Raw genomic sequence first — 14205 nt, 5'->3', positions numbered from 1 at the left:
CCCAGCTCCTCCTCCGCTCAGCTGTCTCTCCCTCTGGGACACCTTCCTGGAGGCTCTAAATCAAGGCAGGGCTCCGGTCCTCGAGTCTGAGCAAGTAGCTGAGGACAGGGCCCAGCTCTTGGGAGTCGCCTGACCTCGCAGCCCCGCTCCACGCACGCAGGGAGGTGGAAGCTGAGCCCGACCCCATCTGGAAGCCCCGCAGCTCACGGCTCGCCTGCCCATCCTGGCCTGGCCCCCCGAAGCACGCCGACAGACGAAAACAGAGGTTCTGCCGTCCAGAAACAATATATGTAAAGTGCCAGGTACAACGCTCTTAAAAATTGTATGCTCCAGAAGCCCAGGGCCCGGAGCGCCCCCGCGGTCTAGCCCTTGCCCGTGAGGTCCAGTGGCTGCAGGAAGGGCGGCAGCGGCAGCTCGTCCAGGGCCTCGGGGAAGCGGCCGGGCGAGATGGCGGTGACCAGCACCTGCATGGCGCGCGCGAAGAGCGAGGGCGGCGCGAGGCCCGCCAGCCACTGGAACTTCTCCTCGCCCAGCAGCCGCCGCCAGCGCGGCCGGTCACCCAGCAGCTCACGGCGGGCCGGGCCGGCGGCATCCGCGGGTGTGTACAGCGCCAGCAGGTCGAGCAGCAGCAGGCGGCGCTGGCGCGGTTCCCCAGGCAGCGGCGCAGGAGCCCCGGAGGCCGCAGGGGTGGCGGCCCCGGCGTCACGGCCCAGCTGGCGCAGCAGCAGCTCGAGCGGCGTTAGGCCGCCGCCGTCGCGCAAGCCTGGCGAGGCGCCGTGGCCAAGCAGCAGGAAGAGGCACTCGGGGCGCACCAGCTCGCAGGCCACGTGCAGCGCCGTGCCACCACCCTCCACGCGGCTGCAGCCGCGCCGGTCGAGCAGGCGCGCGCGCTCCTCGGCTGGGAAGTCGCGCACGGTGCGCAGGATGCGGCGCAAGATGCCCACGCGGTTGTAGCGCACGGCCAGCGCCACGTGCGGCCCCGGCGCCGCGCAGCAGCGGAAGCCAGCGCTGGGAGGCGCAAGGGCGCGCCGCGGGAAGGTGGCCAGCAGGTAGTGCGCGTACCCCTGGTGGTCGTGCACCAGCGCGTAGAGCAGCGCCTCGGACGGCGAGTAGGCGGCGGCGCGGCCGCGCTCGTCCCAGTGGAAGGCCTCGCTGGCGCGCATGTCCTCCAGCAGCCAGACAGGCAGCAGGTCGCGCACGGCCTGGTAGAAGGCGAACGACGACTTGCGGCACTGCTTCTGTGCCCTAGAGCGCGCCGCCCCTGTGCCCTCCGGCCCACCTTCCGCGCCGCCCCCCGGCAGTCGCGCGTCCCACGGCATGCTGGCTGGGTGTCCTCACCTCACGGCATGGGCCCTCGGGGGCCGACCACCTGCAAGCCGAGGAGAGTCCAGTGAGGGTCGAGGATCCAGGCGGGAGACGGGGGTCTCCCGTCGAAGCCCCCCACGCCGCCCCACCTGGCTGGGCCTGTCTCGTACCGGCCCCCCCCCACCCCCACCGCCACCGCCACCGCCACCCCCACCCCACCCCCAGACTCCGACGGGCTGTCCCAGTCACTCCTCAACAGCTCGCTTCTCTTCCAGGCCCTGAACCGCTTCCCACATCCCAGATCTAGCGGCAGCCAGTGGCCCGCCCTGAGATTCGTCTCCTTCTCTGGTACCTCGGCCAAGGACCCCCTTCCCCTCCCTCTGCCCTCATAACCCACCACCTACCGTCGCCAAGACCACACTGAAACCTCACACCCCCTCCAGGCCAGGGACCCGCCGGAAGAGTTCCTGCTCCCACCTGCGGCAGCTGCATCCAACCCCAATCAAGGAAAAAGCCAGGCCGTGGTGGGGGGCCGAAGAGCTGCATCTCACATTTCAAGCTGAACCAAACCCTTTCTATAGTCCAAACTCCCTCTCCCCAACTCCATCTAACCTTGACCCTGTCATCTGACCCCTGCCTGCAGCTAGGAGACCCTGCCCAGGGGCAGAGCTCCAGACTCAGACCTACCTGGTTCAGTTCAGTTCAGTCGCTCAGTCGTGTCCGACTCTTTGCGACCCCATGAATCACAGCACGCCAGGCCTCCCTGTCCATCACCAACTCCCGGAGTTCTAACTAACCTACCTGGTTAGTGCACCGCAATGACCAAGTTCCGTGCAGGTGGGTATATCACTGTCCTCTGAGCCTCAGTTTCCTCATCTGTAAGAAAGAGGGAAGGCAGGCTGGGAGCCACAGCAGGGAGCGGGCCTCCAGCCTTCCACCCAAACACGGTGTTTCCGCGCTGTCCCCGCCCCCAGCTCCCGCGAGGAGGCAGGGGGATGAAATCAACCCAGAGACCCGTGTGTACACTCTTCAGGGCCTGCAGACCCCGCCCCAGGTCTGCTGGCTCCCTTGGTCTTCCCGGAGGCTGGACAAAGCAGGGCTTGCCATCCCACTTTCCAGCAAGGGACAAACTTGTCCAAGGTCAGCCGGCAAGTCACGGCAGAGCCAGGCCTGGACCCAAGATCTCTACCTCGTACTTCGGGCTCATTCCAGAAGTCGGGGGACCCGCCAACCCACCGGGAACCCAGCTTGAGCCCTAACCTTGTCCCCAGAGCCCCCTGCACCAACCTGAGCCCTGACTTCCAGCCCCTGGCCCCAGCTCTCCACCGCATTTTGTCAAGGGTAAGCCCTTGGGTCACAAGGGCCCTGGGTCAGCGGGTAGGCTGAGTCCACACACACCGGGTAACTAAGTTACAGACACGGGCACGGGGCAGGGGGCGGGGGGGGCGGAGCTGGAGCCACAGAGCCCTTTAAGGGGGCACCGTGACTGAAACGCGGCGCCGCACGCCGGGGCCTCCGCGCCCCGGGTGTACCCTGTGTGGACACTGGGCGCCGGGCGGGTTACGTAAAGTTGGGCCGGCCTCACGTCACTGGGCAGCGAGTCACGGTCGCGGCTCAGTGAATGGGGGGTGGGGGCTGGGCCACCGAGGGCAAGGCCGCGCGCCCAGGGCCGCCCGCCAGCTCCGCCCCGGCCCCCACCGGCCGCACGGCGGGACCCCGGGTCGCGGGGGGGCGAGGCCAGAGTATCTGCGGGCCGGTGGCCGCCGCAGCGAGGGCTGCACCTGCGTGCGCGTGTGTCCAGGGAGGATGGGGGGGGCGACGGCCAGGGGGTCGCGCCCGGGACGGGAGCCGCACGCCGAGCGGGCCGAGGAAGGGGGACTCACCTTGGGGGCTGGAGGGGCCGCGAGCCTGGCGTCCCCGCCGCCGCTGCGGGCGGGAGCGCGCGCTGTCTCCCCGCGGGTCGGTGCGCAGGCGAAGCTCCCAGGACGGACTGACGGACGAGAGGCTGCCGCCGCCGCCCGCGCCCGCCTCAGCCGCGCTCTGAGCCGCCGCTGCCGAATCGCTGGGCGGCGGTGCCGGCGCCGGCGGCGGGCGGGCGGGCGGCGGGCGGCGCAGTGCGGCCCCGGCCGGGCAGGACCGCTGGCCGCCCGCCGCCGCCATTGGTCCGCGCCGCCGGCCTCCGCCGCCGCCTATTGGCCACCGCGCTGCACCATTGTTACGTCACCGGCCGGCGGGCGGGGCGCCCGGGGGGACCCGCGGAAAAGTTGGGAGAAACTTGCGGGCGCACGGGGGGCGGGGCCGCGATGGGAGCGAGCGGGGCGGGGCTCCCGGAAACCGGAGTAGCCGGCGGAGAAGAGCTCCGGGCTCCGGGCGGCGGGCCACCAGCCCCGGGAGGGCCCCTCGGCCTGCGGTGCCTCCGCTCAACGAGTCTGCGCTCACACTCAGGAGCCCGGGCTCCGCCGAGCGTGACTGTCCTCGGCACCCCAAGAGACGTCTTCCACGTCCCCTTTGCACTGACCCTCTGTGACCTTGGGGATGACCCCCGGGACCGCACGTGGAGGGGGCAGGGGGAAGGGGTTGTGACCTCTTAAGAGCCCCCGGCCGCGTTCTGCCCAAGAAGGTCCGGGCATCTGGAGCCCCTGCTCCAGGCTGACTTTCCCAGGGAATAGATGGTGAACCGGCTGCAGACAATCACTTACCTGTGCCTAGTTGCACCAATCTCTGTGCTAAACACACTTGATTTCATTTCCACAGCCAGTGGCGGTGGGAATTATGACCCCTGATTTCACCAACCATGAAATCGGGTCTCACAGGGAGATGACCTTCATACATTGTTGTTGTCCAGTCGCTCAGTCTTGTCCGACTCTTTGTGACCCTGTGGACTGCCACACTCGGGGCTTCCCTGTCCTTCACCTTCTCCTGGAACTTGTTCAAACTCAAGTCCATCAAGTCGGTGATGCCATCCAACCATCTCATCCTCTGTTGTCCCCTTCTCCTGCCTTCAGTCTTTCCCAGCGTCAGGGTCTTTTCTAATGAGTCAGCTCTTCTCATCAGGTGGCCAAAGTATTGGAGCTTCAGCTTCAGCATCGGTCCTTCAAGTGAGGAACACACAAAAGGGAAGCTGGACACTTGTGTTTCTTTTCTTCAGACATTTATGATTGAAGGGGTCCTGGCCTTCTGGGCTTTCTACAAGTAGCACACACATGCCCAAGATGCCACCAGATCCTGCTACCCAAACTGCTGCCTGCCTTAGTGCAACATGGCCCTGCAGGCCTTACCATACCTTGAGGCAGGTGGGGGAGGGATCCATTATCAGCACCATAGTGCGTGCCTGCTCAGTCGTGTCCGACTCTCTGCTGCCCCGTGGACTGTAGCCTGCCAGGCTCTTTTCTGTCCATTGAATTTTCCAGGCAAGAACACTGCAGTGGGGTGCCATTTCCTACTCGAAGGGATCTTCCCAACCCAGGGATCGAACCCATGTCTTTTGCACGTCCTGCATTGACAGGTGGATTCTTTACCACTGGCGCCACCTGGACAGCCATGATCAGCACCAGATGTACAGAGATGGTCATGGACCAAGGCTGGGGGTCCAGGCTCCACCTCTGCCCCACTTCACCTTTCATTGTGTCCTCCCCTCTTTAGGCCTCAGTCTCCTACATCTTCTCTCAGCTGTCCCGTTGCTGATGTTTCTGATGGGGGACAAGGCAAATAGAAATTCTGGGGTTGACATTTGGCCTTTCATAGCCCCCAGGCCCTGGGAGACAACCTAGGGAGGTGGCGTCCCAAGTGAACTCGCTGTGGTTCAAGACGCTACCCACATGGCTCCCATGTGCCGAGGCTGCTCCTCAAGGGCTGGAGGTGAGACCTCACACCGTCTGCACGGCCGCCAGTGGACTGAGGGTGAAGGGGCCTCAGCTGTAGGTGCCTGCTCTGCAGCTGGCCTCTGGGCAACTGTCTCTCCACCCCCAGCCCTCTTGGCCCTCTGCTTCAACTTGCCCTCCCCACTGCTTGCTGCTGGCTTTCCCGAAGGGAAAGAGCCTTTTTGAAGGCCTCTCTCAACATAAAACCTGGCCCTGTTGCCCCACTACTTAAAGCTGCCCTCAGAAATGAGTTTAGCCAGAAAGACCAGGTGAGGCAGAGGAAGGGTGATCCTGGTCAGGACACAACCGCGGCAAAGGTCTGGGCCGTGACCGAGGGCGGCTGCAGAGGGCAGCGGGAGGGGAGCACAGGCCTTGAAGGCCGGCACAAGGAGCTGGGGTTTGTCCTGAGGACCTGGAGGCGGAGGGGGGTGGATTATTTCAGGCATAAATAATAGTATTGATAACTTTTCCATGCCTGGGAACCCATGAGCCAGGTTAGGAACGAGCCTGTGGGGACGTCTGACGGCCGGTGTGCGCGTCTGGCGGCCCAGCCTGGCGCTGGCGCTCCCCACAGCGGTGGTGGGCCTTGGAACCCTCTCGTCGGCTCCGTCAGCTCCCAGCCTCGACAAGCTGTCTTTCTCTCCCAGGTCACTTTCAGACTCACCCTCTGGGGTACATGTTACTCTGGGTCCCACACCATCCCTGCGGAGGAACCTTCTGCTGGCGAGAGCTGCCCGTGCCCAACACGGGTGTGGAGCCCTGGTGCTACTGTGAACACCCTCCCCGCGCCTCCGTGGGGCTGTGATGGCTTCGAGCCGTCCAGGGTGGCCCTGGGGGCAGGTGCCCCCTCACCCAGAGAAGCAGTGTCCTGCCCTCTGGGGCTGTGGATGGGGCTGTGAACAGAGTTTCCCCGGGAGGGCAGATGGGCTCGGTGGGGAGTGAAGGGGCTGGGGGTGGAGAGTGGGCACAAGCCGGGACATAGGGCTCAATTTTCACAGACTAAGGGGGGATCTGAGGGTGGGCAGATGGCCTTCTAAATATGGCTTTGACCTTTGATCCTGTCATGCTCCCACTCGGACCTGACCCGAGACACACTCCCCTCTCTGCTGGGAGAGCTTGTCTCACCCATGGGCAGGTGTCCGCGTGCGCCCAGGTCCAGAGGGACCCAAGGGTCAGTGCGAGGACTGGGGGAGCAAGGGCTCTGAGCAGGGGCCCTGCAGGGGCTAGGAGGCTTTTCTCAGGCCCCTCTGGCTGCAGGGAGCCAACCCCAGGGGCAGAGGGTGGAAGCCCCAGTAGCCGACCAGCCTGAGAAGGGGTGGCTGGGGTGAGCGGCAGGGAGCTCACAGGGGAGAAGCAGAAACGATGAATTCTGTGTGCGCTCGGGTCAGCTGGGTAGGTTCCAAGAGGGAGAGTGCAGTCCAGAATGCCTCCCAGTCAGGCTGAGCACGTGGAAGGGTGGGGAGGAGCAGGGCGCCCCCAAAGATGCCTGTCAGCCACTCTGGGGGTGTCTATGGCAACAGGAAGTGGAGGGAGAAGCCCTGGCCGGTGACAGAGAAAAGGTACTGGAAGCCTGACACGGGAGGGAAGTTTGGGAGGCCAGGCTTGACATCTAGCGCACAGGGTAGGGAGAGGAGGCAGGCGGAGCCAGGAGCTGGGAGAGGCCATCGGGGGTTGGAGGGCACAGGCGCCCTATGGAGGAGGGAGCAGCCACCTGGGGCAAGTGCCACCAGAGGGTCGGGAGGATTTGGCTACACGGAGGTCATGGTGCCCTCTCCAGAAGGTCATGGGCGGCCGGAGAAGCCTGTGGAGAGGGGAGTGGGGGAAGGGCTGGGAAAGATGTGTAGGAGCAGAGGAAAAGGGGCAGGAGGTGAGCAGGGCTAAAGAATGCAAGAGATGGGGGTTCCCTGGGCGGTCCAGTGATTTGGACTCGGCTTTTTCACTCAGTGGGCCAAGTTCCCATCCCTAGTAGGGGAACCAGGATCCCGCAAGTCTCAGGGTTGGGCCAAAAAAGAATGAAAGCGTGAACACTGAATACATAAGTGCTGCACATGCAGACGTGTGCACTAGGTCATAGCTGGCTGCGCTGTGTACACACGTGTGTGCACGTGTCCGTGTGCAGTGTGCTGCATGTGAGCAGGACACTGATGGGCCAAAACACTGATGCAGGAAAGACCTGTGGAGCCAGGACCTTCCGGCCCTCAGGGACGGCCACCAGGCGAGGAAAGGAGCCCCCAGCCTCCAGCATGGACCCTTCTTCCTGGGCAGCATAGGGTTGGGCATGGTGCCAATGAGAGCAGGGGGACAGGTGAGTCAGAGGTCTGCTGTGATGACTTCTGTGTCCAAGGTCATCTGCTGAGAATGACAAGGGGTGCAGGGTGGGACCTGAGAGGAGTTCACTGACCTCACGGAGACCCTCCCTGACCTGAGTCCCAGCTGTTGCCAGCAAGCCTGGCCCGTGGCGTCAGAGCAGAGGGCACGTGGCAGGTGGCCTGGGCCTGGGAGCGCAGTTCAGGGCGCACACTGCACAGGGATTCGGGGGCAGAGAGCTTCCTGGGGGAGGCTGGTGCCAAATGAGCTGGGCACTAGTCACTGCTCACCAGCTGTGTGTAACTGCACCTGTCCAAGCGCCAGTCACTTCCCTGTGAAATGAGTCAGCTAGAGTTTTGTATTTCAAAAGGAAGGTGTTCCAAGGGGCAGGCTTGGCCATGGCCAGTATGGGAAGTGGCCAGGATCAGGTAAGAGGCTGGGAACATCCCTCTCACCCCCACCTCACCTGGGCCCTGCACTTCCACCACTGGGCTGGACCGGGTCAAAGCCCTCCTGGCCTCCAACGGTCTGTATTCAGAATGAATAAGGAGCTCCTGCAGCCAATTAGAAGGACTAACCCAGGACCATGGGGGAGGGGTATGAATAGGCAATTCACAGGTTGGCCAGTAAACGCCTGATACTCAGCTCTAACAATTCTCCTAATGGCAAAACCCAATAACGGAAAACCCAAGGAGACGGGTAACAGCCTGCACCGACAAGGTCAGGAGTCAGGCCCTCACTCACACGGGGGCGGGCAGGCCCCTGGGTAGGCCCACCGGCGGGGAAAACACGCGTGCTGTTGGGTCCAGTGGCACCTTTTGTGGGTATCTTATTCCGGATAAATACTGGCCCAAGTGCCAGGTTCCATGTACGATGCTCACTGCTATGGTGTTTGTTCACTTGCTTAATTCTTTACAGTTTTAGGAGAGAATTCAAGTTTATTTTATAGGCAGACCTCAGAGATACTGCAAGCTCTGTTCCGGATACCATGATAAAGCACGTATCACAATAAAAGGAGACACAAAAATATTTTGGCTTCCCCAAGCATGTGAACATTACATTCACACTACACCAAAGTTTACTAAGTGTGCAATAGTAATATGTCTCGTGTCTGACTCTTTGCGATCCCCATGGACTGTGGCATGCCAAGCTTCCCTGTCCATCACCAACTCCCGGAGCTTGCTCAAACTCATGTCCATCGAGTCAGTGATGCCATTCAGCCATCTCATTCTCTGTCATCCCCTTCTCCTCCCTCCTTCAGTCTTTCCCAGCATCGGGGCCTTTTCCAATGAGTCAGCTCTTCGCATCAGGTAGCCAAAGTATTTGAGTTTCAGCTTCAGCATCAGTCCTTCAAATGAATATTCAGGACTGATTTCCTTTAGGATTGACTGGTTGGATCTCCTTGCAGTCCAAGGGACTCTCAAGAGTCTTCTCCAATACCACAGTTCAAAAGTCTCAGTTCTTTGGTGCTCAGCTTTCTTTATAGTCCAACTCTCACATCCATACATGAGCATTGGAAAAACCATAGCTTTGACTAGATGGACCTTTGTCTGTAAAAGAATGTCTCTGCTTTTCAATATGCTATCTAGGTTGGTCATAGGTTTACTTCCAAGGAGCAAGCATCCTTAATTTCATGGCTGCAATCACCATCTGCAGTGATTTTGGAGCCCCCAAAAATAAAGTCTGATGCTGTTTCCAGTTTCCCCATCTATTTCCCATGAAGTGATGGAACCAGATGCCATGATCTTTGTTTTCTGAACATTGAGCTTTAAGCCAGCTTTTTCACTCTCCTCTTTCACTTTCATCAAGAGGCTATTTAGTTCCTCTTTGCTTTTTGCCATAAGGGTGGTGTCATCTGCAAATCTGAGGTTATTGATATTTCTCCGGCTTGTGCTTCAGCCAGCCTGGCATTTCTCATGATGTACTCTGCATAAAAGTTAAGTAAGCAGAGTGACAATGTACAGCCTTGACCAAGTAAGTACTCCTTTCCTGATTTGGAACCAGTCCATTGTTCCATGTCTGGTTGGACCTACTGCTTCTTGACCTGCATACAGATTTCTCAGGAGGCAAATAAGGTGGTGTGGTATCCCCATCTCTTTAAAAAAAGCAAGGTACATACCTTAATTAAAAACTACTTTATTGTGGGGCTTCCCTGGTCTAGTGGCTGCTCCCAAAGTAGGGGGCTGGGTTCGATCCCTGGTGGGAGAACTAGATCCTGCATGCTGCAACCAAGAGTTTGCTTGGCGCAGCTGAGGATCCCTTGTGCTGCAATTAAGACCTGATACCATCAAACAAATAAATCAACTCATTAAAAAAATACTTCATTGATAAAAATGCCAAGTATTATCTTGGCTTCAGTGAGATGTAGTGGGAACATAACTGATGACAGAAATCAGAAAAATATGAATGAGAAAGTTGGAAATATTGTGAGAATTACCAGAATGTGATACAGAGACACGAAGGCAGGAAATGCAGTGGGAAAATGGCGCCAGTAGACTTGCTCTCGGAGGATGGCCGCCAGCCTCCCGTCTGAGCAAAGCGTAGCATCTGTGAGGCACTGGGAGTGAAGTGCAGTAAAGTGAGGTCTGCCTTGGGAGACGACGCGGGTCAGCCACCAAATAGACAATCACTGCTGTGGGGTTTTTTCTCTGTATTTTTTTAAATTACGAAAATATGATACTGCTGTGTTTTTAATAATAAAAACTGGAAACGTCCTAGGTGGCCATCCGAAGGGGAGCACAAAATGATCACGATGCCTTTTCCCAGCTGGGAGGCGTGCATCCTCCCCCACCCCCGGGGCCCTGCTGGCTCTCAGAGAGGACCTCGTGCAGGCCTGCAGCCTAGGGCACATCCCCCTCACCCCCACCACACCCCCACCCGCTGGGAGACACTCTTGATAGCATCTCTGGGTCCGTGGGGGAATCCCTGGAGACAGCCATGCCTGAGGACTCTGGCTCTCTCATTAAGTGAGCCAGCTGAATTTTTATTTTTTAATTTACTATTTAATTACATACATATTTTATCTAATATTTATATTAAAGTATAACTCTCTTATTTAGTATTTTATTTAATATTTAAGTCATCTAGTTTTAGGATTAGGCCAATTGGAGAAAGGGCTTTGTCACTTGAAAAAGCCCTGAGTCAAGGGTATTTGCTCAGGACAGTCCCTGTCATCTCAGCGCAGTTGTAATAGTGTCCCCCTTGTATTAAAAAGCAGAGCCATCACTTTGCTGACAAAGGTCCATATAGTCAAAGCTATGGTTTTTCCATTAGTCATGTGTGGATGTGAGAGTTGGACTATAAAGAAAGCTGGGCGCCAAAGAATTGATGCTTTTGAACTGTGGTGTTGGAGAAGACTCTTGAGAGTCTCTTGGACCACAAGGAGATCCAACCAGTCCCTCCTAAAGGAAATCAGTCCTGAATACTCATTGGAAGGACGGAAGCTGAAGTTCTAATTCTTTGGCCACCTGATGTGAAGAGCCAGCTCATTGGAAAAGACCCTCATGCTGGGAAAGACTGAAGACAGGAGGAGGAGACGACAGAGGATGAGATGGTTGGATGGCATCACCGATCAACGGACATGAGTTTGAGTAAGCTCCGGGAGATGGTGAAGGACAGGGAAGCCTGATGTGCTGCAGTCCATGGGGTCCTAAAGAATCGGACACAACTGAACAACAACACTCTCAACAGGTCCTTGTTTAAATTTTTTTTTTCTCTTCTCAGCTTACAGGATCTAGTTCCCTGATCAGGGATTCAACCTGTCTCCCCTACAGTGGACGGGCAGAGTCCTAACCACTGGACCGCCAGGGAGATTCCTGCCTGGCTCCAGTTCAGGGCGGAAATCTACAGCTGCCCTGTGACTCATGCTCAACCCAAGTATTAATATCAAGCAGCCACAGCCTCCAGTAAAGAACCTGAGTCTCCCCATCTGTCAGTGGGGATCAGAGAGCTGTCCTTGAGAAGTTACGGCATTCTTGCAGGACTCCGCCGTGCTGGGCACAGAGCTGCCCTCAATAACTGAGCTCTTAGGATTAATTTTCAACATTTCAGCATAAAAATGTTAAAAGAAAAAGCACATATATGTTTTGGTTTTTGGTCACACTCTGTGGCAAGCGGGATCTTCATTCCCTGACCAGAGATCAAATGTCCCTGGCACTGGGACCACAGAGTCTTAGCCACTGGACCCCCTGGGAAGTCCCTCGTGATGTTTGAAAAATACTGGAAGCCACACAATGATGTGTGGGTTGAAGGGCCTCCTGGAGAGAAAGTCAGGGAGGAGGAGGAAGGGACTCTTGATTCCCTGCACCTTCTCTGTGGTTTGAGTCATTCTCATATTCAAATATTATTTGTGTAATTAAGGCAAGTTTTTAAAGAGGCAGGTCCTGTGGGCGAAATGCTGCCTCGTGGATCTGCCCGGTGAGGAAGGTTGCATTGTCAGCCCGCTCTCCAGGTAGGGAACCGAGCTCAGAGAAGAGACAGGACTCTGCCCACAGGGTTGGAGCAGAGAGGCCTCATTCCAGTCTGGGAAGGAAAGGCTCTGCTTTCGTGAATTCCCAAGCCTTGGTGAAAGCTGACGTAAGTTCTGCTAGAAATCTGTGCCACTCAGAGGATGGCGGGGGCCTCAGATGCAGATGGGGGTGGTGGGGAGCCCCTTCATCCCTGGCCAGGGGACTTGGATGGTCAGCCAGCCCTTCTGAGCAGCTTAACTGGGTAATTCAACTGACAAGCCCCTGGAGCCTGCTCTTGAGGACCAGAGGTGAGCGGGCAGGAGAGGCTTCCAGGATGAGGCCACCTGAGATGAAGACCAGCACCCGTCACATCACCCCCAGGACTGCGTGCAAACACCCTGCCCCGCTCCTCGCCACTCCGTCCCCCCTCCAGGGCCAGGCTGCCCCGGACCCTCCAGGCTGCAGCTTCAGCCTCAGCCTCCTTCGGCCCAAGGGCACCCTGTCAAAACAAGTCAACTCAGCCCTTCTGCTGGGAGCCTTTCCTGCTCAAAGGTGCCGCCTACCTGCGTGGAAAACCCCCGCTCTGCCTCAAGGCCAGTTGTTCAGTCGCTCAGTGGAGTCTGACTCTTTGTGACCCCATGGACTGCAGCATGCCAGGCTTCCCTGTCCTTCACCATCTCCCAGAGTTTGCTCAGACTCATGTCCACTGAGTCAGTGATGCCATCCAACCATCTCAGTCCTCAAGGCTGTACCCCTTCACATTACAGGAGAACCTTGGCCTTCAGGCCCCAGAAGTCTGAAGGGACTCACTTCAGGTGTCGCCTGGCTAAAGGAGTGGGCCCCGCCCATCTGGCCGTGTCACCTACAGCGTCCTGCAGCCTTAGGGGTTTCTCCTCTGTTTCACCCTCATAGGGTGGGGCCTGCCTGTCCCGGGGGAGGGTAGTAGGTGCCCCATAAATGCAGGTGACTAAGTGCAGAAGGAGTTGATCAGGGTGGGGCTGGGGCGGGCTAGGAAGTGAGGGAGCAGGCTGGGTGGGAACCTGGCAAGGCCCCATCACCGCATGGGAGAGCAGGCCGGCCCCTGGACAGGCTGATTCACCCCTGCTGCATCGGGTCCCAGACACCAGGGAGCCCTGGGCGCGAGGGGCCCCAGTCGGGGCCCAGCCCAGGTTCCGGCTGGCAGGAGCCCACAGAACTCGGACCTGGCTCCTCCTGGGGGCGGCTAGCTGGCAGAGCAGGTTGCAGGGGGAAGGTGGGCTTGCTGTCTCCAGGAGCCTCCCAGCACAGAGGGGCTGGACTCCTGCCCGGCTGTGCCTTTAAGCCCATGCTGCCCCTGAGGCCAGGTGAACATCCGGAGGGGCTTCCACCAGGCCTCAGCCACTCTGGGGGGCGGGGGCAGCACTCCAGGTGGGCCGCGCGGTGGGCAGCCCCCCACTTTGTGGGCCCTCCGGCTTTGTTTTCTACGTCCCCTTGGGTAAATAGTTGTGGCCTGCAGTGCAGTGAGTCAGCAGGGGGAACTGAGGCCTGGCCCTGGCCATTCAGCTCAGCCAGCTGCGCACAGGAGCCTCCGCCTTCTCAAGACCCCAAACGGTCGGTGTCTGGATGCCCACGTCCTCAATATCACTTTCTCGGGGGACACCAGGGGAAACGGGTGCGGGGAGGCGCAGCCAATGGGCAGGGGGGCGTGAGCGTCAACTAGGTTTACAGGACTCATCAGGTCCAGGGCTTGGGGAGGGGAGTCCCCCTATCGGATGCCGCTGTGCAACCACAGGGAGGCGGCGGAGGTGGGCGGGGCGGGAGGAACGCCCTGACTCAGTTTCCCCGTCCGCTCAGTCCGCGACACGGCGTCCGGTCCCACCGCCCGGCGCGGGCCGACACCGCCACCTGGCGGCCCCGCGCGTTAGCGCAGCCCGCGGGCCGTCTCCTGGCCCCGCGAGGGAGCCGGGCGCCTCGTCACCGGAGGACGGGGGTCGTCTGAGCGCCCTTGCGCCGCGCCGGCGTCCACGAACAGACTCCCACCCCGCCCTCCACTCGCCGTGCGGCCGCCACCGACCCCTTCCCATTCTGGGTCTGTCTCTGCCGTGACAGTCGTGCCCATCTTACGCCGGTGGCCACTCGGCCGCCCCCTCGGGGCCCGCGAACCCCGCTTTCCTTCCGCGCGCGCGGTCACCCAGGGTGAGCGGCACCCCCCCCCTTTCCTAGTGAGCGAGGCCACTGCCCCGAGAGGCCACTGCGAAATCCGGGGGGGTGGCGGGGGGCGAAGTGGGGCCCCTCCCTGCGTTACC

General features: G+C 59.7%; 1 protein-coding gene across 4 annotated transcripts; it reads right to left on the bottom strand.

The window, feature by feature from the left end:
- Window positions 1-269: 269 nt before the first annotated feature.
- Window positions 270-3473, bottom strand: ANKRD9 (ankyrin repeat domain 9). 4 transcript variants are annotated; one of them, XM_086362854.1, is made up of 4 exons: window positions 3189-3473; window positions 2107-2181; window positions 1339-1369; window positions 270-1202 (listed from the first exon to the last, which is right to left on the bottom strand). In XM_086362854.1, the coding sequence occupies exon 4, from the start codon at window positions 1161-1163 to the stop codon at window positions 363-365; it is 801 nt and encodes a 266-aa protein (XP_086218980.1). In that variant the 5' UTR covers window positions 1164-1202; window positions 1339-1369; window positions 2107-2181; window positions 3189-3473; the 3' UTR covers window positions 270-362. The 4 variants fall into 4 exon arrangements, with proteins under 4 accessions (XP_086218980.1, XP_086218979.1, XP_086218978.1 ...); XM_086362853.1 differs by having other exon boundaries at window positions 270-1369; window positions 1993-2181; XM_086362852.1 differs by having other exon boundaries at window positions 270-1369.
- Window positions 3474-14205: the final 10732 nt, after the last annotated feature.

The sequence above is a fragment of the Bos grunniens genome, chromosome 21, assembly GCF_055505025.1.
Source record: "Bos grunniens cultivar Pamir isolate PY7600 chromosome 21, Bosgru_T2T1.0, whole genome shotgun sequence".
Taxonomy (NCBI): domain Eukaryota; kingdom Metazoa; phylum Chordata; class Mammalia; order Artiodactyla; family Bovidae; genus Bos; species Bos grunniens.
The sequence above is the reverse complement of the archived record's forward strand: the minus strand, read 5'-3'. Positions and strand labels throughout refer to the sequence as shown.

Excerpts from the sequence above, each read along its gene's own strand:
- ANKRD9 (XM_086362853.1), bottom strand. The coding sequence starts at position 1,319 with ATGCCGTGGGACGCGCGACTGCCGGGGGGCGGCGCGGAAGGTGGGCCG.